Raw genomic sequence first — 25273 nt, 5'->3', positions numbered from 1 at the left:
CCAGATAATCCCTTTGAACAAACCAAGCCCCTCTGCGTGGAACACTATATCATTGCATATGATGACAATAAACAGGGTCATGTTATCAGTTATGGAACAAGAGAAGTTACTACTCATAGTTAATTACCTATGTTATATAAATTTGACTTATTTATGGTTAGTTGTGAAAATCTGCAAAACTGTAGCCTAGAAGTTTCCCATTTTGCTGGTGGGGATTCAGCGTGTCATCCCTGGTTGCTCCTGCTTTGCAATGCATGGTTTGCGGGGCTGATGGGGGGCACCAGCGGTAGAGACACTGTCTGTCCGACTGGGGGCGGCGTTGGACAATCACTTTCTACATGCGTCCCAGCGTGCAACCCTCCTGCCACCCTTCACCACCTACTCCATCCTCACTTGTGGGATCAGCAATTCAGATTGCATGCAAATCCGGGAGCGTCACTGTGGACGTGTGTGTGTGTGTGTGTGAGTGAGTGAGTGGGTGAGCAAGAGAGAGAGAGAGAGAGGGAGAGAGAGGAAAAGAGAGGGGGAGAGGAGAGAAGTGTGGTTGCATTCCTGGAGAGAGATCCCTGCCCCTTCCTCCTTCTTCCTCCTAGTTCCTCTCTTCCCTCCTGGTCTCCCAGCCGGCGGCGGCAGAGAGGGATTTCGAACCCGGGCTGCAGATGCGAAGAGCAGGGCTGCATGGTTAAAGCGTAGAGAAGTTGTGGCAAAGGCGGCTGGAGCAACCTTTAGCGCACTCGTGAGAGTTTGGAGTTTGCATTTGGACGCACCGTGCGGTCAAATCCAATCAGAGAAAAGTTTACTTTTCTGGTTACATCCGTGGTCATGGGCTCCCAGCGGACACTCAGGGCCGGCCGGACGGGGCTGCTCCTGGCGGGGCTGCTCGTGGCTGTGTGGCAGCTTTGCGCCGCAAATTGCCCGGAGAAAGAGTTGGAGGACAGAGAAGAGGAAGCCAACATAGTTCTAACCGGTACCGTGGACGAGATAATTAACAAGGACCCGGTGCATAACAACTATTCCTGCAAGGTAGGACTTTTCATGTGCTTTCCGAAACGACTGCGCCCGAGCGCATGTACACCTGCTGATGGGCTTTAATAATATCTAATAGGCTATCTTTACCCTTGTGTAGCTGATGGAAGCCATTACCTTCCAGTTCCAACTCTCTAAAAGGCATCATCAGCTTGCCTGAAAAACATTTTACAAACTCATTCATTCAGAAGCATTTGGCAGCGGTTACATGGACAGTGCGAGTGAATCCACATTGCTTTCAGAAATAGATGGATGGTGTTTTTTCTCTCTCTCTCCCCTCTTGCCAATTACATAGCCATAAAGCAGGCCTAACCGAGCATGTAATCATCCCAAACATGTTGTAGCAGGAAAACTGACAGGTAGCGCGTACTTGATGTCCCCTCATAAATGCTGAAAACATGCAACATGCCATTTCCAGTGGATGCAAGGAATCTTGTATTTTATAGTTTTTCTGACAATTGGCATCCTAAACTAGGGCTTTGTGACTTGTGGATAACAGGTCATATAAAAAGATCACACACACACACACACACACACACACACACACACACACACACACACACACACACACACAAACAAACAACTTTAAGTCACTGCTATGTATAGTTATTCAGTACATTGTCACCATTCATTAATGAGCAACCTGGAGCTGTAATATTTTCAGCAACATAGACATATGATCTACAATTAATTGCCTTTATTTAATGATGTATTTAATTTAAATTATAGCCTAAAGTGCTAAAAGGAAAAATTTCAGTCACCCTTCCTCCATCTCTGACTTGTGGTAGACCACTCTATAATCTGTGAAAACTAAACAAGTTTTATTTGGTCAGCTTTCCCACTGCGCTTTTCCTGCGCCCACTTGCTTCCCGTTTCCCCGTGAATGAATGGAGTAGATTAGAGGCGCACAGCTCCAGAAACCACCACCAAATTCTAAAATGAGACAAGAGAGCACACACGTAAGAAAGGAGTGAGCTTTCCCATGACGTATGAAGCAGCGTTTGCTGCACTTGATGGGCACAGTGCACACTGGTGCGTGCAGTATCGTAGGCAACTTTTCCAGCGGCTGGGCAAATTCTGCATCTGGAAGAATTGGCTGGGTTTTCTGTAAGTTGCAAGAATCTGTTTAGGATTTGAAAATTGGGGTTACAAGCATCGGTGCCCTTGGGTGTTTCAGGGAAACCTTGATTATGTTTGAGTTCAAAATTCCCCACATGCACCCCTGTGCGTATGCATAAATGCAAATCTCTCTTTTGTCGTTCTGTAAAGGTCAGAGTTTGGCGTTACTTGAAAGGGAAGTCCAGCGTGAACCGTGAAATTCTCCTGGATGGCGGCAACAAGGTGATGATCGGCGGCTTCGGCAACCCCGGGATCTGTGACAATCAGGTGTCCGTGGGCGACACTCGCATATTCTTCCTCAACCCTGCCCCTGACTACATGAGGCCCGAACACAGGAACGAACTTATGCTCAACTCAAGTCTGATGAGGATTACCCTGCGTAACCTGGAGGCTGTGGAGCACTGTGTGGAAGGTAAGCAGCCAGTTTGAAGGGAATAAAATCTGGACTCTACCTTATGTAGTAATTCTTATAATGATAAACACACAGGAGCTCCTGATAAGTTTATCAGTACGTATCCTTGCTGTTTTGTAAGTCAATTTGCTGTTTTGTAAGTCAATTTGCTGTGACAGTGTTTCCATAAAGTGTGTGACATATAAGGAATTTAGTGCAGGATCTATGCTGTGGTTTGAGGGCTCACAGCAGTTGTAAATCACTTAAAGCAGGTAGGATTTCATACTCCTGTGGCTTCTAAAATTCTACAGCCCCAGGCTCAGAGTGTTGAAGTTTCCCTGAACTCCATGAAACAAGGACACCTGAGTCATTGTAGGAGCTGTGTTGCTATGGTGAGGCTCCGGTCTTTCCCAGCAAAGCCTTAAGGTGGGTGTGTCTGATAAACACCTTAAGGACAGAAGTTGAGGGATGATCCCCGACCTTTGCACCTTGAAGCTGGGCAGTTTTATTAAGTCTGAGGTGAAACTCTTGAACTCTTACATACACATAATGCATGACGTGGGAGCATTCCGGAGCAATGCACATTCCCTCCGCTTAATGGCGGGAGAAAGGGAAAATGACTCTCAGCTCACACGCGTTCTCAAAAAAGTAGAAATAGGTGACGTGTTTTAAATATTGTTGTTTATTCAACTGATTTGCTTCAGCCCACAACAAGCCGATTAAAAACCGTTCCTCTTCGGCCGAGAAGTAATTTGTCAGGCTCTTATGAGATAAACTGTGCAGCCATGACTAATAAATCTCAGCATCTACCAAGACTGTAAGACTGCAGCACCCTGTGCGCCCCCCCCCCACTCATGCCAGTGAGCTGTGAGCTTGCTGCTGTTTAACTTTTACTGGTGCTTGACAATGTTGGCAGTGGTTCAAAGTTTGACTGTAACACTTACACAAGCCGGGAGCAAGAGAGCGAGGAAATGAATCAGAGCACGAATCACCTTGCTGAAGGCATTCTGGGGCAATCACTGGTTCCGAGTTGCGGGGGTCTATATTCTGGGTACTTTCCTCTAAGCAGTTCTGGGTGGCAGGATGTTCCAGTGGATGGAGCTTGTTTGCAGTGTTAAGTTGCATTTGGCACTCACATAAAACTTCTTCTGTTTGTCTGTCTAGGCACGAAACACTGCACTGCTAACCTTTTTTATTCAGCCCCCTTTTCTTCTCTTCGGACTCCTGTTGTGGAAAGGGGAGTTTCTTGGCTCCGACAAACTATCTAGAATGTGCCCTTTTGGTTACGGGGCTTTGTGTTTGAAGAGGGTTTACGTCGCATTACCTGGTTTTCTCATATCGATTTACAGCTGAAGGAATAGCAGTAAGGAAATACTAGTCATTATGAAAAAGTCGGTTTATTAAGCACTTTGCTGGGAAGCTTCTGGAGCTTCTTATGCAATGATCATCCTGTAAGTAACAGCCTGCAGCACAACTGTCAGGTGCAGCCCCGCTGTGAAATCTTTATTTTGTTTTCGGGCCCTGATAATTAGCTTGAATGCCTTCATCCAGAAGAGAGTGAGCTGTGAGGCTTGTTCCAGTGAAGGGTTTTAATTAAGAGAGTCAAGTCAGATCCCATCCATTCTTATGCAGCCAGTACCCCCGGAGACTGTGGGATGTTAGCACAGCGGGACAAGACTGTACCTGCCGCAGCAACTCATTGTACCCTCCTCTGCTCTCTCCTCATTCTTGACATTTTCGATAGCTAGGATAGACTCAGGAATGCCTGGCAGAGTGCTGGATGGGGAGGTGCATTGTCTGAGGCGGAAGAAAAAAGGCTTTGTGTGTGCTCCTTGCCACCAGAGTTTTTTTTTTCTTTTTTCTTTTTGGACACAGTCATAAAAGAAATAGGATGAGTGATGTAGAATGAAGGCAAAACAGAGGATTATTATTTTTCTTCCTTGTTGTTGTTGCGCATGTGAGGACGTGGTTTGTGAGGGATGTTTTGTTTGCCGTGGCTTAGTTGTTGGATCGGGGCCCCGCGAGAAGATAGATACCCTCAGGCTTTATGTTTCACCGTTTTTCTTCGCACTGGGTGGTGCCACTTTAGTGCCGCTTAGTCCATGCGTGCGCTCACTTGGCTGCAGGCTCTAATACAAGATTTAGCAAACATTTGCAATGTCAGTTATGTCTTAAAACGCTGTCCGCCACATTTAAGATGAATAAGCAAGGCCTTCTCGGTGTTCTTTTGTGCCCCACTTTTGTATGTTGAGGTCTTATCGCCACCTACCGAAGCCCTTGCAGGCATTTCTGTTACTTAAAGGAAGAAACTGAAAATCCAGCTCTTTAATACAAATGCAGCTCCTCTCCCACATAGTTGAATTTGCACCCTGTCAGGGCAGATAAGCAGAAGGCCCTGAGGACACGCAGAATGTCTTCCTCTGTTCAACCCTCTAGCTACCAGTTAAATGTTAGCCCTGTCATTTGTGCTGTGCAGAGAGTTGACAGATAATGTGTCAAGCAGGATCCAGCAGTCATTTGCTGTGTCTTTGGAAACAAATTGAGTTGTGGATTGCAAGAGTGGATAAAGAAGGCAATTTTAGGGCTCAACTGAACTCTTTCTCCAGATATTGTGAAGAGTTTAGAAGACACACATAATGACGTAACAAAAACAGAAGGCAAACTGAAGACAAAAGTGTTTGGTGGGGGGGGGGGTGTTGGAAGAGAGGAAGCTGCTTGATGGAGAAGTGTTGAGTTTGCAGGGAGATTGTATCTGTCTTGCTCTGTTTATCAGCTGCTTTTGTTTCAGCTCTTGATGACTTGATGCCAAAGTCTTTCCCTTAAGGCCCTGACAAAGACAAAGAGCTGTTTCTTCCTTCTGTCTTGATCTTTTCCTCTCTCTCCTTCCCCCTCCCGTCTTCTTTATTTTGTTTCTCTCTTTTTAGGGGAGGGGGAACGAGCCAGTCAGAACTCAGCGTATAGTCATGCAACAGCTGCATCAAAGATCATTTCTTTGCCCCTTTGTGTTGCATCTATTTCAATCCATAATGCTGACTGCAGCTAGTGTGCATGCTGTCCTTCTGGGGTGATAATGAGCAGCATTTTACCACTCGACTTCCTACTGATGCTTTATGATCTGTGTGTACAGCAATCCAGAGGCTTGCAGGTTAGCCGGGCTTGTTGAGAACATGATGGGGGTTCTGGTGTGCCAGCAGGTGGTTTTGCTTAATGATGGTCGAGCAGACAGTCTTGCGGGGTGGGTGGGATGTGGGATGACTGTTTAAGCCCCCCCCCTCTTCTCCTCAAGGGGCTGCTTGGAGTGAATAAAGCTGGGTCTTGCGAAAAGCTTTTTTTCCCCTCCACCGTTTGTGCAAGGAGGAGGCTTGGAATGGACTGGAATTCCTAACCTGGCTGCCCTCTCCCTCCTCCTTCTTTATTGATATGTGAGGAGATAATGATGAAATGGGGAGGAGTGAACATTTCAGATTTTACCTGCAGCTCTTCATAACGCACATGCCAATCATATGGATCCCCAGAAGAGTTAAAGACTTTCCAAAAAAGGACCTGTCATTTCGCTCAATCAGTTAATCAGTTACTAAAGGCCGTGGAAAATACTCATGCTTCAGCAGCTCAGGTTTTCAGGAATTTTAGGGCAATTTATGTGAGGTTCAAGTCCTAATTATGTTAAATTTTGACACCACATGTTGTGTACACAGGATCCTCTTGCATTAAATGACTTCTGTGTGTTTTTCCTGAAGGTTCATTTCACTTCAGGTGCAATAATCGCCTCTAAGCTTAGTGGAGTCTGCCTTTAGTTCTGGTAGAAAGGCCAGTCTCTGCTATTAAACACTCTGGGAAAACTTGCACCAAGTTTGCTGCCTTATAATTAAAATATTAGGCTCCGTTTCCACCTGTTCCTGTGCAAGGAACTGTACGGGTAGATTAAAACATCACAGTTGCACAGTGAAACATGACAACCTACCAGTTTCCCAGGTAGAAAAACATATGGCTTATGGGTAATTCCAAAGGGGGAGATGGAATTTATTTCGTTATAAAGTGTGTGAGAACACTACACAGCCGCACCCAGATGACTGAACTAAAGCACCGGGGTCTTTACCCAGTCCATGTCTACATAAGCAGCCTTTTGTCTTCAGGGAGTCATGGGAAGTCAAAAAGAGTGACTTTGAGGATTGGATTTTTCTCAGGGGCCTTGAATGGATTAGGCTAAGAGTGAGACTTCATTCGTTTGCTGTAGAGTTTTTCCACAAAGGTGTATCCTTGATAAATCTGTGTACCCTGTGTGGCTTATGTCAAAGCATTTATGCAGTGAAGTGAACTGAATTGGGCAAATGGAAAAGGCTAGATGGATGGCTTTGATGAAATAAGCAACAAAGGCAAGGAGGGAGTGACAAGACCAGTGGACCTGTGTGCCATCTAGCCCAGAGTCTCCGGAGTTATTGCGCATTTTACATTTTAATTAAAAATGCAGGAGTGGAGTGCCTGCTTGGCATAGCGATAAAGGGGGCTGAAAATGAAAAAGCCATGAAAGACGGGAGCGAGCAAAGGAGGAACGGACCACTTAACCGCAGTCTGCTCATCTTGGCTTGTTTCCCGGCTCAAAGCAGGAGTGTATCACTCCGCTGCTGATTAGAATCACAGATGGCAGTATGTGATAGCGATAGTAAGCAAAAACACCTACATGTAGTGACATGCCTGTCACTACCTGTGAGATGTTGACACGCTCAAAGTGTACACACAGACATACTGTGTAACATCAGGGCTGTCCTGATATACTACGTTTTGTGTAAAAAAGCCGTCAGAGCCTGGCTTCATGCAACAACACGCGATTGCATCTTCTGATATGTAAAGTTCGTCATCTTTCTTTAATTGTGACAAAGCGAAAGACATTTAAAAGATCTCAGCACTCGATGTAGGACTTCATTCCAGTCACGGCTCTCTTTGGCTAAATACAACATGATCAAATGATTTAGTAAGTCTTTTGATAGTAAAGATGACGGTTTTCACCATACAGCGATTGTTTTAAGGCTAACGGAACTGAAAAGGAGATGTAAAGTTAGCTCGTGTCAAAGTCCCAGTTAAGCTCTTCTTTAGTCCAGGACCAGGAAAGTGAAATTGACTCCGGAGGCTCTGAGCAGGGCTTTGGATGTACAGTGACCCGGAAACTTTTCTCTTCTGTCCTCAACATAAAGAGTTCAGAGCAGCAGTCTGCATGAGATCTGGGCTCTCTCCAAGGAACTGGATCCGTGACAAAATTCCTGCTACCAAGGCCACATTTCTGGAGCCGGGCAGCTGCTGTGGCAAGTGCTGCTACTTACTGTCATGCCAAAAACATCAGGTTTAGAGAAAAGAGTTTCGGTGAGACACGGGGAGGGAAGGGGGGATAGCAGGAGCCATAATGTGATTTGTATTTAGGTCAGGTCAGCTGTCACTCCAAAACTTCTTAGATCAAGAAAAACGGAGAAGAAAAAGTTTTTTTTAACCCTGTGAATTCTTTTTGTTTGAAGCTACAGAGGCTTTGTTTTCTAATGTCTCTTCCAGAGAAAAAGTTTGACATGGAGAGATCTCTGGGGTGAGAAATAAAGCCTTACTTCACTTGTGGCAGATGTACAGAATAAGTGGGGGATTTTTCATCTGTCTTACACCACGGCTGGATTAAAGCAGGAAGAAACGAGTTCAGGGTTTAATTAGATTTGGGCCCCTCTGGATGTCTGATGCAGATGCACTGACCCAGTGCTTTTAATTACAACTATCATGCTCCTTGTTGTCTCGTGGTGCACACCTGCTATATACTGTCATCCATATATCTGCCAAGTGCAGCTAGTTTTGTGTTATCTTTGTGGGCTTCTCTGTAGTGCCAAAGCAGCTTCCTGTCTTTGGCGAAACCTCCCTCAACTTTTTGAGGAAGGTTTTTGTGTCTAATCCTATGCATCTCTGAACTGAACACCGACTTCCTTAGGATGATACACTTACAGGAAGCAGGGTAGACTTGACAACATGGGGCCCACTGTTCACAAAACAAATCTTAGGATTTACACAAGCTTTTCCCAGTGTTGTCTTGCTCCTCAGACAACAGTTTAGTCTGCTTTACTTCCTTTCTTCCCCTTCATCCATCTCTCTGTGGAAGGATAGTCAGGGTGAACCCAGGATGAACACCTCTCCTTCCCTTGTGACTTGACCTTCACAGTTTCCTTCTGCGTTTGCCATCATGTTTATTTTGCTTCCGACTTTCAGTTCGCATCTTCAATCATGTTCTCACTTCCGGATGACGACCTGTATGTGTGTCTGTCTGTCACTGTGTGTGTGTGTGCCTTTGTCATACCTTTGTGGCTGGTTTATACATTTGAGCTTGCTGACCAACCACAATTTGGATTTTATGCCTCTGCTCTTACCTTTAACACATGTTAAAGTATTTTGTTGCCTGATCTCACTCTTCTGTACTCCCACAGTCATCATCTTCCTCCTCCCAGTGTTGCCATATTACTGCACTTCCACCTGTAATTAGACTGGAATCCCATGCCCCGTAAAGCTGTCAGTCCTAACAACCTGGTGCCTCTGACCTAATTCTGTATGCTTCTCTCAGCGTGTCTCTCTGCCAGTTTACTCACAAAAAGTCAGTTAAATTATAACCCTGGACAATCAGAAATTGTTTACAGGCGTAGAAAAGTACTATTGCATACGTGTGATAAAAGTTTGCTGTGAGGCCTTCTCTCACATCTGTGAAATTGCCTAAAGCTATGACATTGGAGGCACTAATGGCTGGAACTCAATGCTGTAAGCTAGAAAGAGAAAAACAGGTCTAGAGTTTGAAAGAAGTGAGCTCCCCTTTTGTGCATGCACTGGAGTAACCCACTTCTTACTGTTGATGGATGAGTTTCATCGTGCGTAATTTTAGCACCATGTTTTGACAAAAAATATCAAATAAATATCTGCTGCATCGGTGTTGATGTGTGACATATTTGAACTTGCTGCTATCAAACACATGAACAGAGTGTTGCTGCATGTATTGATGAAGAAACGTAATACTGGCTGTAGGTAACAATGTCATGATGGATGAGAGATTAGACTTTTCAAGTCAGTGCCATCAAAGATGCTCAAGTTTCGTTTACTTTTACTGAGTTATGGAATTTATGATATGTATTATCTTGACAAACCACTTGAGATTACTCCCCTGAGGAGTAAAACCTCTTGGGACACCCACACCTCCTCTTTCTTTTTTGCTTTGCCCTTCAGGCTTACAGATTTGTCTGGCTGGAAGGAGGCACCGGTCTGCCCCTGTTGTTTCAGCCAACAATGACAAGGACGTGATGGTTTTCAGAGGGAGATATCTGGCAGAGGATGTCTCACTAGCTTAAGCTTGTATCTGTATACACACATTCACATAAACACAGACACAGACTTTACTGTCTCCAAATCCGAATGAAACATAAACATAATCCAGCGCGTTTGTGACCCAGCCTGTGCACTGTGATTATTTTCAACAATTTTTCGAAGAAATGCACGACCGACTATGTCGTGACGTAGTGAGTACACACAGATAAGACGTGAGTTTTAGGGTTGTTAAAGTTATATGTCTGCATATAAAGGATACACATATAGAAAAAAAGATTTTCAACACTGAAAAGAAAACAACACCAAAATTGACCATATAACTAAGAACATAGTACTTTAAAACTTTTGCAATCCAGTAGTAAAACGTGTCTCTCATATAAATGAAACACTGAATTTCAGTGGGATTGCCTGCATAACTAAAAGTTCTGTAAAATAAAAAATAAATAAATACAGTTCATTTTATTTTTTATATTGTTTTATTATATTTCCAGTCTGATCTTATTTCTGTTTTGATTTTCTTTTACATATTTCCAGTATTGCCGGCCCCATCGGTGCACTTTGGTCAGTCGTGTTTTTGAGTGTGTTTTCAGTTGTTAGTGGAAAATCAATCACAATAGCTTGTGAGCCTAAAAATGTAAAAGTATACAACACAATTAGGAGGTTGGACACGTGAGGAGAATCTTCCCCTGGATAGAAGCAAATATTTAAATGCAAATAAGCAATTTGAAACCTGATTGCAATTGAATGAAATTCTGATTTAATGCAGTTCTTTACTACAGCAGTGTGTGTTAAAGGTGTTGCGTATGCAACAGTTCTGCACAACATGTCTACAAGAGAGAAAATGTGACTGGTAATCTAGAACAGAAAGGAAGAAGTGAAGTCCAAGATTAAAGAGCACGAGTGATGGGGAGAGACAGCCGATGGAGAAGGGCAAACAGAACAAGAATGGGAATGAAGGGAAGGGATAAAAAGAACAAATAGTACAGGGAATGCAGAAGAGAAGAAGAAAGAAACGCAAAGTCAGCTCAAAGTTAGAGCTATTGAACTGTGAAGAAAAGGATGAAGACAGACATTATTGATTAGGTTTCTCAAAGATTTAGCACATACAGCAGAATTTATGGCATTTTAGTCCAAATTTAGCCATTAGGACTATTGGCTGCTGAACACAGCCTTTAACAGATAGCTTCCCTCTGAAATCCCTTAAAACCCATCTTAAAAAATAATAGTTAAGATGCTTACAATATCATCCGCATCGTCTCTTCCACTTCTACTGCTGCCACTTTGTTAGCTGTTCTTGAACCCACACAAAAAAAGGAGAAGCCTTGAAGTCATTGCCCAGAGGCAGCTTTTGGCGTTTTCCAGCAGAAGCATAGTGCCTGAGAGAGGCTTGGCCTGAGGTAACAAGTTCTATCACAGACTGCAAGTTGTTGCCAGAAGTATGCCCGGATCAGCCTCTCCAAATCTCTCCTTGTTGTCACTCAGAAGCCCCTTGTGCTGCATAACCCAGCCATTTTTAACATCCCTTGATCCTCTCGTGACCATGAGAGCTAGAGAACATACAAAAAAAGTTTGTAAAGCCATCTTTCTCAGTGATGATTTTCCTCCTCTGTGAGTGGGTAGAGGCATGCTCTGGAAGAGCACTTGAAACAGACATGTTCGAGAGGGCTCTTAGAGAAATATATTAGCATTGAGATGGATGGAGGCGTTGAGTGCGGCGAGTTTGGGTTTGCGGTGTTCTAGTCTTCAGCAGGCTACGTGGCCAGCAAATTCAAGCAACATGTAACCGAACAGCTTTCTAAAGTATAGTTGTTGTAGTTGGGATATTTACTCCCCTGCACTCACAGAGTCCTTGCTGCAGGATTCAGTTAGCTCCTGCTATAGTATAAAGATAAAAAAAAAGTGGAGCATCTGGTTATAGTAAGGTAAATACATTTGTATAGCACCTTTCAACAACAAGACAAGTGTGCTACATGAGACATAAAAGGCATTGATTGTTGAGGGATACAGAGGAACATATAATAAAATAAGGAGAAATTGAAAATACTTTTTTGTCATCAGTGCAGCATTGCTCATCAGGAACAGGACAAGTGTGAGCCTGTGAGCTCAGTGTATTCAGCAAATGAGAAGATATAACACGCCATGTCTTTTATTGGCTGCCTTAAATCTTATGCTTTATCTTCAGTCAATATTAAATTAAGTCCTTTAATTGCTGTTTAACTGCGAAGTGCTTTATGTGCAGGTTCGGGTAATTTTGCCAACACAGTATTCTCCTTCCTCATCTGCACATCAGCGACCTTGATCTAGCACTCGATACAAAGTTCCCACTGGAATTTCCCCGAGGTCCTTTTTAACTGGTTAACTTCCAGGGTCTTGTTTCGGCTCAGAACAGGCTCAGAGCGTTGTAGCCTCCACACATCCTGTTCCATTTAAACAAGGGAAGAGTTAAAGGCATCAGGTCATCCTCCAGTTAACCTTTACCTGAAGCCAAAAGGGACTTTGAATTGGTTATGGGATGAGAGGTTAAAACAGGGTCAGGCGTCTTCACAGCGCCAACGTGACACATTCCCAGGACGAGCATACGGTTGAACTATGCATTGCTTGAACTAAGTGACTGCTGCACAGAGTTTTTTGAATGTGTCTTCACCTTACTTTATTTATGATGATGTGACATTGAAACTCTTACTTTTAAAGGAAATCTGATCACTTGGCTTCCTGAGTGAACTAGACCCAGCTGGCTGTACAGAATGTATATTGCTCTTGCTCTAAAGACCATCCACCCCCTTCCTCTTCTTTTCAGTGCATTATTTGTTCTAAAGCAGTGCATTTGTTGCACACCACTGAAGCCGATCTCTCCCTTTGTCCCCGTATGTGTTTCTGCACGTCTGTCTGTATGTGAGTCACTCTGCTGTTCCCTATCTATGTACCTCTCTCTCTCTCTCTCCCTCTCTGTGTCTCTTGGTCTGGCTCTCTCTTCTTCGGTTGGGTCTGTGCAGATTGAATTTGCTGGTTAGGATGCTTCTGGAATCTTGATCAGCTCTAATTTACATCTAGACAATGGTACGAGTTGAGAGGCAATTTCTCTCCTCCTCTTCTTCCTCTGTGTTCCCCTCCTTGAACCTCCTATTCCTCCTTTTTGTCCTCCCTTTCACTTCTGTGGCTTTGCCAGCGGCCCCCATCCCTCCTCCTTCATTGTGTTTTTTGGAAGATGGGAACTAAAGGACAGAGAGGGAGTCACCTCAGCAGTAGACTAAACTGAATGCTTCTGGAGTTCATCACCGCTCTCCTGATAATGAACTCTACACACTTGTCAGAGCACATACGTGCACAAACACACACACACAAACCCCTTCTGTTAGCTTTAAGCAAGCTTTGAACAGCACAGTCAGCCTTATGTTGTACTGTGTGCCCTTAATATCTGAATGATATTATGCATACATGACATGACACCGCACAGTACTGTCACTTAGCGTACGCTCTGGTGTCATTGTCAATGATTGCAATTCAAATACTGATCCCCTTTGACAGAATTCACCATCACAAATAACAGGCCACGCTGTGCAGAAGCATAAAGCATCTCCAATTTTGACTAAGTGCTCTAAACTAAAACTGACTTGGCATAATAATTGCTGTTTAGACTAATTTTGTGTAAGCAGACAGCTAGGTGGAGAAGCCTGTCAGGTTGCACTTGGAGGGAAAACTAATCTATACTCCATGTCAGTTTAGTTTATATCTTTAAATATGATTTTGTTCAAACAAAAGTCATGGATACTCTTTTTAGTATAAGGTGTAAGGGTTGAGATTTGAAATGTAGTTGTTATCTAAAAGTTGCTGAACTTGTAGCTGTCATTTTAAAGGCCACGCACCCTATTACTCTCTTTTCTAGCCATCCATCCATTCGCTTCCGCTTATCCTTTTCAGGGTTGCGGGGGGCGCTGGAGCCTATCCCAGCTGTCATAGGGCGAAAGGCGGGGTACACCCTGGACAGGTCGCCAGTCTGTCGCAGGGCTAACACATAGGGACAGACAACCATTCACACTCACATTCACTCGCACATTCACACCTAGTGGCAATTTGGATTATCCAATTAACCTATCCCCACAAGCTGCATGTCTTCATTTTTTATTCTTTGCAGTTTCAGTCTGTGTTTATATCATACTGGACTGTAGTGCAGCCCCCTTTAGGTCCAATTTATTCCAAAACAAACACGTTAAGCTCCTCTCCCGAGTCAGAGCCTGGAGTTTCAAACAAAGCATTTAGAAAGTGTTTTAGCTCACAGAAATTACTTGCACGTATGCTGACCTCAGGATTTGGAGAAAAAAAATGTCCATGTTTAATATAAGGAGCGATAGAGCTTCTGCTGAACAATTGTGTGCAGTATGTTGGGCCAAGTCACAATCTTTCAGCTGGCAATTATCAGTCCTACAACCACCTGTTCACAACGTATTTGCAAATATACACAAATCCATACTAATTTACTGCAAAAAGAGTAAGAGTATTTGACATAGATTACTTTTTTTGCACAGGTGATTTGAGGGAACTAAAGGAAGCTTTGACACAAAGGACGCCTTGCAGCTTCTAAACGCCTGAGGTGTACATGGTGTCATCTAGTTTATCTACCATGAGCTTTTTGATAGTTTGTTACCCTGGGATTGATTGTTTGGTTCCCCATCTCTGAGGCACTGGGTTCGGTGGTCATGTTGATCTCTGTCACTATCTCTATATAACTCTTCATTCTCGCTTACGACAGCTTAACAGAGTTGCGCTGTTTGTAAGTTAATTATTTCATGGTGTGAATACTCAAGAATGCAGACTACTGATTTTAGCAAAGTCCCTAATGTTATGATCATCGACACTATAACATGATTGAGGGGCGTTTCTCTTCTTTACTTTTTAAGTTTTCATATCTCGGCTGTTATAAATGTAGATACCAACCGATTTGCGAATAGCTAATGTCGCCCCACCGATGAATCAGTTGTGCTCTGTGTAGCAATCAAAAAGACAGAAATAAGACATAAATTAACCACCGATCCACCCAAACATACCCAAACAAACAAGAAGCACCTGTGCAGTGGCCGATCATTGATAGCTGATAAGTTCATCTCCTCACTCGACCTGTGAAGTTAGCTGTCAAGAGTCTAAAGCAATTTCCAAACAGTTCTGTCTCTACTTGTTAAATACAAATTAAAGTAACAAATGACTTCTGCTGTCACATAATATATAGAACAAAGAAAGTCGATTTTTTTTCAGTGAGTAATAAGAAAGGAGTGATTGATTACATTTTTCAGGACTCCACTGAATGATCGAATTATTAACTATAGGTGTTATGCACAGCTTTTGGGCCTGTTGAAACTGATACAACACTCAGGAGTCACTTAGCAAATTGCAGCTGAATTCCAAAATAAATGTCTTATGAAGGACTGTCCAGTATATTACCATTCAAACCACTAAGAAAACAGATTTGGTTTGGTATTTGCTTTATTTGGCTTCAGAATGAGACTTTTCAGCTGCTCATTTTGAAATATTTGGTCCCCAGGATAGAAAGTGATCCATTAAAATTATTGCATCCACCTTACTAATGAACACCAACAGTTGTTCTACATACTTTCCCTGGTGTAGTTTTGCTTTGGGAGACTCGGGTTCATACTGATTGCACCTGAATTAACAAATGAAGCAATGTCAATGATCATTCTACTTAATTCAGCACAGTATTAGTTGTTTTGAAAGCAGGATATATTCCAAATCCTTGCTGCCTTCACCTGATCTTCTCACTGTGACATTTATAAAACTGATGCATACCCAATCTTATCCAGTTGAAAGCAGTTGAAAATCACAACAAATAGGAAGGGTGGACATGAAATCATTGGGGGGCCTGTCAGTCTGCCAAGATATGTTCCTCCAAAGGTTTAAAGTTGGTGGATTACCTGCAGTCAGTCATGGCTGCAGTGTTTTGGATTCGCTCGCTTTAGCCCTGCCATCATTCCTTTGAAGAAGCCGAAATGAGATCCCCTCCATGCAAATCACTTGGCTGGTTTGAGATGAAGCGCCGACAGTCCTGATAAAGGGCGACGCTCCACTCTCAGAAAACCGATAGCGTATGAAGTTTATTAAAAAAGTCCCTTTCCCAAGAGCACCCCCTTTCCTCCTCATTTTTAGCTTTAATAGTAGAGATTTTTTTGAGTGTGATGATGCTGAAAGTTTGGTGGAACGCATCATCCTAGTTTTATGTGCAAATGTCTTTACATTGTGCGTACATTTACATTTCTGTGTGTATTTGCATACGCGCATGGATGGAGGGGAGCGGCAGCTTTTTTCTCGATATGCAGAATATGAAACCTACTGAGAGCAAACTTTTTAATTTCATTCCTCTCCGCCACCAGTCTGCCAAATTAAGGGGGATTGAAATGTGTTTTTTTCATCAACAGCAGACTTTAAGACCAAACTGTTATCAGCTTATTCATTTACTGAGCCCTGAAAGGGAGTTTGAGCTCAGCTAGTTAGGGGAGGGATGGGAACTTAATTATTGTGTGTGCGGGTATGGTGAGAGACCAGAGGAATACACGCTCAGCGTTGGAGCAGATTGTGAATGATCACCCTCGGGCTACCACCAGAGCTTCTCCTCTTTAGATCTGTGTTGACAAAGGCTCGGAGGCCAGCTTTTGGTAGGGTGTGGAGGCTTGGAGGGGGGGTAGCCTTTGTTGTTGACTTCTTGTCTTTTTGAACCCTCTCCTCCCAACCACCTGTCTCCCATCGTGTCTGATTATCAAAGCTCTAAAGCTGAAAAGAGTGCATGCTTCAGACTTTGAATATCATATTTGCCGTTCTCCCCTTGGGAAACAAAAATAAAGCTTTTTGGTGGGAGGGGTTTGGTGAAATAGCCTGAATCATGGTCATAGACCATCTTAGGGCCACAAACTCAAGTTCACAGAACGAGGAATTGTTGGAAGCAGAAGGGATTAAGGAGAAGTGTTGCTCTAAAGAATCAGGGTATTGTTGCAGCCTGCTCATCAAAGCGTAAAGATTTTTGAAAGAACGAATGGGGCTTTTATGGAGATACACTGCTGACCTCCCGCTCGATCGCACGCACACAGAGAAATATCATTACATTTGAACTAAACATTTTGCTCCCCTGAACTTTCCCCCACGGTTTTTTCCACAGTTTTCTTCTGCTCCGTGTTTACATCTGACTGAATGCTTATAAATAATTAACAGATTTAATGCGTTAACTCTGAAGTAATGAACTGTAACCCTCTTATCTTTGTGACATTAGCGGTAACAATTTGGTTTCTTTGTTTTCAGAGCCAACTGTTTCCTCAATTTCTCCTGCGCTTGTCTTAGATCGTTTGCCAGTAAAGCATGGTGGGCAGTGTTTCGGTCATTTGATTTGCAGCTTTTAATTCACACGCTGCGCCTGTGCTGATATAACCATTGTGATCCTAAAAAGTCATCAGCCCTGCTACGCTTGTTGAGGATCCACACACACGCACGCACTCAAGCAAACTTTATCCTGCCCATTTCTGGTTAGGCGCGCAGGTTCTTATGCCTGCAGATTATTCACGGGGATTTCATTCTAAATGAGGTGAAATTATTGCTCTCTGTGAACCGGGTCTTTCAGAAGTCACTGCCAGAGCTTGAGCTACTCTTTTTTGTTTTTTGTTCTGCTTCCCTTTTGTTGGTGTGCATGGCAGAGTAACCTGACCCTGGATGTGACAGGCGCTCAGCTGAAAGAAAAAGCCATTTTTAGCAGTGATTTTAAAGTGCATGTGTGTGTATGTGTGTTAATGATTGTCACAGACTTGGTTTAAGGTAGAAAATCTGCATATGTTCTTATTCTGGATTCTTTTTGCAAACACTTGGCTTCCTTATGGATGTTTCATATTGACAAAACGAGAGCCAGACTGATGCTGGATTTTAGAGGCCATTGTCGATGATTAGACTAATAAATTTCGACATTAATGTATTGATTGATTGTCTTTGTGTACAATACAGTTAGGCCTATTATATGTTAACTTTCTTTAAACTATTCCAAACAGTCACTTTTAGTCCAATACTTTGTGCAAAACATAAAAGAAAATCAGCTATTTGAATGAAGCAATCAGATGACGATCACCTCACTGCCTCTAATTTAGCAGGTGAGAGCACAAATGTAACAGGTGGTTATTCTGCTGTAAAACTAGCAACACAAGTTCCTGGATAGCTTGTTAGTTAATTTGCTGTTGCTAATTATACCCGTAGCGGTAGCCACATGTTAATTTAAAGCAGTGTCTCTCACAGTCATAGTTTACAGTGCAGGACTCACTTTCTACAGCCTCTGAGGAAGAGTTTGCATGCTTCTGTTGTGGAACTCTGCATATTTGCGCTTTCCAGGCCTGGCTTTCTCCCTTGCTGTGAGTGTGTGAAAGTATTTTGTGTGGTCACTCAATAGTGCTGTAAATGCCTGCATGCACAAACACCAACACACTTTGATGTCTTTGACCACAAGTTTATTCAGCATTTGAAGACAGTCAAGTGAGACAGGACTCTGCTGTGTGTGTGTGTATATGTGCAGGGCTTTGTGTACATGTGCTGCATGTCAATGAGAAATGCACATAAACTCAGCTCCAGGTCCGCTCCTTTCAAACACTCCTACTCGGTTGTCCTTCTCGGTCCTCTCCTGGCTTCCGAGTCATCTGCAAACATCGTTATCATACTTGGTGTGATGACTGTCAGCCTCTCCCAGATGGCAGTGGTGGATGTTTGCGCAGGACTATTATCAGCTTCAGCACACGCTCAGTCATTCAGATCGCTTCAGCTGAACAACAGCCAAATTCAAATATCCCAGTTCATTTTTTCCATTCCAGATTTATCCTCTCTCTTCAGTCCTTTCCGACTTGGGAGTGTCTTGTTCTGCTCTGTCGCTTGCAGAAGACTGAAGTGGGATGAAAAATTATGGTGAGATGAGTGCTTGTGGGGCAGAGAGGGGCTACATTTGGAGTTTCTCTGATGTTGGGGGAAAGGGAGCGTGTAGCTGGTGGCTGGGGAGAGTGTACTCCTGCTGTTTGGGCAGCCCTTTTGTCTCCTTAATGACCCGGCCACGTAAAGTTAGCTGCTCTATTCAGAAGGCATTAAGGGTCATTTTACCTGATGACGGCTGTTTCCCCAGTCACTTGCCTGGGGGAGGGGAGAAGCGTGTGGGAGATTTGTGTCCACTGGGAAACCATGATGCATTTTGGAGATGGTTGTTCGCCATTTTTGCAACATTTTACTTTGTAGTTAGAGAAAAATTGCTTACTACTCCGTATTTGCTCAGTTAGTGTGATGATGTTGTACTTTACTGAACATTTGGAGAATTTTCTTTTCACTTGCCTTCCCCCTCTACACAAAGGTCAGGGTTTAGTTGCGCTACAGAAATCCAGAATCTGGTAGGGATTTATTTCACCTAATCTTGCTGAAATGAATGCTTGAACCTGGATCCTTCTGTTGAACGCCGACCTCGTATAAGTTGCTTCCAAGTTCAGAAGCATACATTGCTGTAGTTCCTGCACAGATTCACTTAGAGCATCTGTTGTTCCACTGTGTCCTTCATCAATCATGCTAAATCAAGTTACAGAGACATTTATAGGACAAAGGGACAGGAATAGGAGAAACTAAGCTTTCAAAGTTGTGGCAGAAGCCCAGAAAGACATTACATTTGTTTAAGTGGGCTACTTAGACATTGATTCACCCTCCATAAAATGTCCCAGATACTTTTTGAAGTTACACACATTAAACTAAAAAGCAGAGGTCCAGTCTTGTAAAGACCAGCCAGATTTTTGCCTGTCAAGTAAAACCTCACTGAGAGAGCTGTTTCTTTAGTTGTCTTGTTTAAATTACTGTAGTATGTTGTGTTTTGATGCTATGCAAGTACCAGATGGGCTGCAAAGTCTGAGAACATACAAGTGCAAATGCATGGTTGGCACACTTGTTCAGTTTGACATCTCTCCGTTTTTTCATTCTCAGACCTCACGCGCATCATGTGAGTCCAGGCAGAGTTTAGGCACAGTTTCAGAACTCATCCGTGTCTTCCCTAGTAACATGATCACATGACCGTTCAGATACACTGGGCATGGCTGTGTTAGTCGTGTCAGAGTAAACAGGAAGCAGAGGGTAGGTTTCTCAGTTGTGATTAATCAGGAAAGGACCCGCAGTGACTAATGAAACCCAATCACTTTAGCGATTTTCAGTTTCTACCTGTCAAAAGTGCAAATTGACTGTCTGAGTATCCTCATCGTTGCGGGAGATTTTTCAAAAGGTCGATTTTCATTGATCTAAAAATGCTTTGCATGCTGACTGAAGGCCAAAACAGCGTCGAAAAAAACTTTGTTTAAAAACCGCCCATTTAAGTGTCGACAAGTCCTATTTTATACAAATAAATAAATGGGGCTATTGTGGCTCAAGAGTTGGGAGTTCGTCTTGTAATTGGAAGGTTGCCGGTTCGAGCCCCGGCTTGGACAGTCTCGGTCGTTGTGTCCTTGGGCAAGACACTTAACCTGTTGCCTACTGGTGGTGGTCAGAGGGCCCGGTGGCGCCAGTGTCCGGCAACCTCGCCTCTGTCAGTGTGCCCCAGGGTGGCTGTGGCTACAATGTAGCTTGCCATCACCAGTGTGTGAATGGGTAGATGACTGAATATGTAAAGCGCTTTGGGGTCCTTAAGGACTAGTAAAGCGCTATATAAATACAGACCATTTACCATGTATAAATAAACCGAAATAAAACTGCTTTAACCTGGGTATTTCTGGGGAGCATTTTGTACACCTCACATGGATGTAGTAAGTAAGGCACGATGAACCTTCTCATTAGAATTCAGATTCCAGCTTGTGGTTAAGTGCTCCACTACCTGCTCCGTGGCTGAGAAATTGGCACTTAGGTAATGAAATGCCCATCGCTGACGGGGGTACTTGATTGTGCTGAGACTGCGAGAGGGGGGCCAAGTGAGAGGGGAATGGGAACTAGCGCGGGGGGCAGAGCTGGGGATGAGCCCAAGTGAACATTAAGCACACAGCAGAGAGTTGGAGGAGAATAAGTTGCGAGGCTGCTGCTGCTGGCACAGATACATCACCAGAGGAAGGGTCTGACAGGTCTACTTACAAAGTATGCTCTCTCAAGGATGAAACTGGGTGTAGGTTGGAAGCTCTGCACAACGCCAGGAGCTGGATCTGTGAAGCAGATGTCATATTTATTTATTGCTAAAATACTGACAGCAAACTCATTTCCAGCTATGATATTTTTTTTCATCTGTTAACGACTAGCAGTGCTAGGTTCAGTTGATAATTGCAAATAACACAGCAGTGCAGGTGCTAGAATGGTGTAGGAAGACTTTACAGGTGTTTAGTTCATCAAGGCCAAATAGATACAGTCCAAGAATGTGGGTGTCACGGCTGGTGTGATCCTATTACAACACGGTCATGGTTTTTACCGCCTACTACTCATCGTCTGCCTATTTGTTATTTCTTTCTCCTTCACCTACGGATGGCCCAACCCCTTCCTCAACTTCCAAACCAAACACAGTTACCTGAGTATGAAAAGCAGCCCGTTCATTATCTTTACAGCTTCCGCACTACTTTGGTTCCAGTTCCAAAAGGTATTGGAAACTGTGACCTTTGCTCCTGCTTTTGTCCGTCAGTTCTCCCCAGCATTGTCTGCCTCTGTTACATTCATGCTTCAAAAACTAAGCAGGCATTTCTGTAAGTAAAATGACAGTTGATTTATTACTAAGCGCTTCAGTGGAAAGTGAAGGGCAATCTTTGATTAAAGTCCCTCTAATAAGTAACAGCTCAAGTTAACAATGAAACCTCAGTTGGCCCATTTAGTTGGGTATTTGCACTTCTGCAGTCATGTCGTCATGTGTTGGTGCATCACATCTTAGTTTTGAATAAAACAATGCCGAATACTCGGCAATCAGTTTTAAGTGGGATTGCAGATGAAAATTCTTGGAATTCATTCATATCGTTTTCGTGACCAAGTGTCTCAAATTATCAAAAGTATCAAATATATCAAAAGGCAAATGAGAAAAAGTCTCACTAGAAAAAGCCTAAAACAGATGGTGTCTGACGTATTTGGGGTTTTTTTTTGTTAATCAGCTGCTGCCATATGAGCAGGCTGAGGATCTTTATTGTTGTGCAGTTAGCCAAAATTGTAATTAATATTTTGAAGCTGCCACAGATTTATAAACCTCCATTTCTCCAAAATGCCATTGCTTGATTTAGGTTAATTTCTTTCTTTAAGTCCTAGATTCTCTAAACTACAGCTGCTGTAATCTTGACTTTGACTGTTAATATTACTTTTTGTTCTCTGGTACTGCAACGTTAGCCCTCATGACAAGTGCGCTATTGTTCTCCCAATTTCAAACGCCAGGGGTGAAATTGATTGAAGCAAGCATTCGACTCACTAAATTGCTATCTGTAGGGTGGAGGTTTAAAAATTCAGTGTTTTGGACACAGGTGTTTTCTTAGCAACAGATGGGAGAGGGACTTAGAGAAGAAAGGGACATCACGGAGCCTGGAGATCACTGAGAACAAGGTTGTGTTTCCAGGCCATCGTGTTCAGGAAAAAGAAACTCCCTTAGCTCCATCCATCCATCCATCTTCATCCGCTTTATCTGAGGCCGGGTCGCGGGGGCAGCAGCCTAAGCAAAGAGGCCCAGACCGCTCTCTCCCCAGCCACCTCCTCCAGCTTATCCGGGGGAATACCAAGGCGTTCCCAGGCCAGCCGAGAGATATAATCTCTCCAGCGTGTCCTGGGTCTGCCCCGGGGCCTCCTCCCGGTGGGACATGCCTGGAACACCTCACCCAGGAGGCGCCCAGGGGGCATCCTTGTCAGATGCCCGAACCACCTCAGCTGGCTCCTTTCGATGTGGAGCAGCACCTGCTCTACTCTGAGCCCCTCCCGGATGGCCGAACTTCTCACCCTATCTCTAAGGGAGAGGCCAGCCACCCTTCGGAGGAAGCTTATTTCTGCCGCTTGTATCCGCGATCTCGTTCTTTCGGTCACTACCCACAGCTTGTGGCCATAGGTGAGGGTAGGGACGTAGATCGACCGGTAAATTGAGAGCTTCGCTTTTACACTCAGCTCCCTCTTCACCACGACGGACCGGTGCAGCGTCTGCATTACTGCAGCTGCAGCCCCAATCCGTCTGTCGATCTCCGGCTCCCTTCTCCCATCACTCGCGAACAAGACCCCAAGATACTTGTACTCCTCCACTTGGGGCAGGAACTCATCCCCGACCCGGAGTGGGCACTCCACCCTTTTCCGGCTGAGAACCGTTCCAGTGCGAGCTGGAGGCCCTCACCCGATGAAGCCAACAGAACCACATCATCCGCAAAAATCAGAGATGAGATTCTGAGGCCACCAAAGCGAAAGCCCTCCGCCACTTGGCTGCGCCTAGAAATCCTGTCCATAAAAATTATGAACAGAACCGGAGACAAAGGGCAGCCCTGGTGGAGCCCATCACCCACCGGGAACGAGTCCGACTTATAGGGATCGAATGGCCCGTAGCAATGGGCCAGACACCCCATACTCCCGCAACACCTCCCACAGGACACCCCGAGGGACACGGTCGAATGCCTTCTCCAAGTCCACAAAACACATGTAGACTGGTTGGGCAAACTCCCATGCACCCTCAAGTATCCTCGAGAGGATAAAGAGCTGGTCCAGTGTTCCGCGACCAGGACGAAAACCGTATTGTTCCTCCTGTATCCGAGGTTCGACTAGCGAACGAACTCTCCTTTCCAGCACCCTGGGATAGACTTTCCCAGGGAGGCTGAGGAGTGTGATCCCCTTGTAGTTGCAACACACCCTCCGGTCCTCCTTCTTAAAGATGGGGACCACTACCCCGGTCTGCCAGTCCACAGGTACTGCCCCTGATCTCCACGCAACATTGCAGAGGCGTGTCAACCAGGACAGCCCTACCACGTCCAGAGCCTTCAGGAACTCGGGGCGGACCTCATCAACAACAGGGGCTCTGCCACCAAGGAGTTGTTTAACTGCCTCAGTGACCTCGCCCCCGGAAATTGGCGGGTCATTCCCCTCATCCCCAGACTCTGCTTCCTCCTCGGAAGACGTGTCAGTGGGATTAAGGAGGTCTTCGAAGTATTCCTTCCACCGCCTGACAATTTTCTCAGTCGACGTCAGCAACGCTCCACCAGCACTATACACAGTGCAGGTAGAGCACCGCTTTCCCCTCCTGACACGCCTGACGGTTTGCCAGAATCTCTTCGAGGCAGTCCGAAAGTCTTTTTCCATGGCCTCTCCGAACTCCTCCCACACCCGAGTTTTTGCTTCAGCCACTGCCCGAGCCGCATTCCGCTTGGCCTGTCGATACCTGTCGGCTGCCTCCGGAGTCCCACAGGCTAACCAAGCCCGATAGGACTCCTTCTTCAGCCTGGTGGCTCCCTTCACCTCTGGTGTCCACCATTTGGTTCGGGGATTACCACCACGGCAGGCACCAACCACCTTGCGGCCGCAGCTCAATGCAGCAGCTTCGGCAATGGAGACTCTGAACATGGTCCATTCGGACTCAATGTCCCCAGTCTCCCTCGGAATGCTGTTGAAACTCTGCCGGAGGTGTGCGTTGAAGATCTCGCGGACTGGGGCCTCTGCTAGACGTTCCCAGCACACCCTCATTACGCGTTTAGGTGCACCAGGTCTGTCCAGCGTCCTCCCCCGCCACCTGATCCAACTCACCACCAGGTGGTGATCAGTTGACAGCTCAGCCCCTCTCTTTACCCGAGTGTCCAGAACATATGGTCGCAGGTCTGGTGATACGATTACAAAATCGATCATCGACCTACGGCCTAGAGCGTCCTGGTGCCACGTGCACTTATGGACACTCTTATGTTCGAACAGGGTGTTCGTTATGGCCAAACTGTGATTAGCACAGAAGTCCAATAACAAAGCACCACTCGGGTTCAGATCAGGGAGGCCGTTCCTCCCAATCACGCCCCTCCAGGTCTCGCTGTCGTTACCCACGTGAGCATTGAAGTCTCCCAGCAGGACAACAGAGTCTCCAGGTGGAGCACCTTCCAGCACCCTCCCTTAGCTCCTCCGTGTGGAATAACACATACGGTTTGAAGTAGGGCTGCTCAATTAATCGAATTTTAATCACGATTACGATCTGGGCTTTCAACGATCATTAAAAATGACTGAGCCGATTATTAGCCCCTCCCTCGTTTATCCGCGACACCTTAAAGGCCGGTCCGTGAAAATATTGTCGGGCATAAACCGGTCCGTGGTGCAAAAAAGGTTGGAGACCGCTGATTAAGAGGACCCGAGGGAAGCTCTGAAAGCTAAGCAGAAGTTATTTGGAAAGGAGAGTGACTGCTGTTGGTTGAAAAGAGAAGTAAAAAAAAACAACTTCAGTGGTGTTGCACACTATTTTATATTATTTTTTTAAAG

General features: G+C 44.6%; 1 protein-coding gene across 1 annotated transcript in view; it reads left to right on the top strand.

Annotated features, from left to right (window-relative positions):
- Window positions 1-370: 370 nt before the first annotated feature.
- The window catches only part of agrn (agrin), a 268675-nt gene continuing 243772 nt past the window's right edge, over window positions 371-25273 (top strand). Inside the window, exons 1-2 of the mRNA XM_082517913.1 lie at window positions 371-1023; window positions 2296-2557. Of these exons, the coding sequence (XP_082374039.1) occupies window positions 823-1023; window positions 2296-2557 (463 nt within the window). The 5' untranslated portion in view covers window positions 371-822. The remainder of the gene's footprint in view (window positions 1024-2295; window positions 2558-25273) is intronic.

This window comes from Aulonocara stuartgranti (genome assembly GCF_965226115.1).
Source record: "Aulonocara stuartgranti genome assembly, chromosome: 20".
In the NCBI taxonomy this organism is placed as follows: domain Eukaryota; kingdom Metazoa; phylum Chordata; class Actinopteri; order Cichliformes; family Cichlidae; genus Aulonocara; species Aulonocara stuartgranti.
Note: the sequence above shows the minus strand (reverse complement) of the source record. Positions and strands in the feature narration are given on the sequence as shown.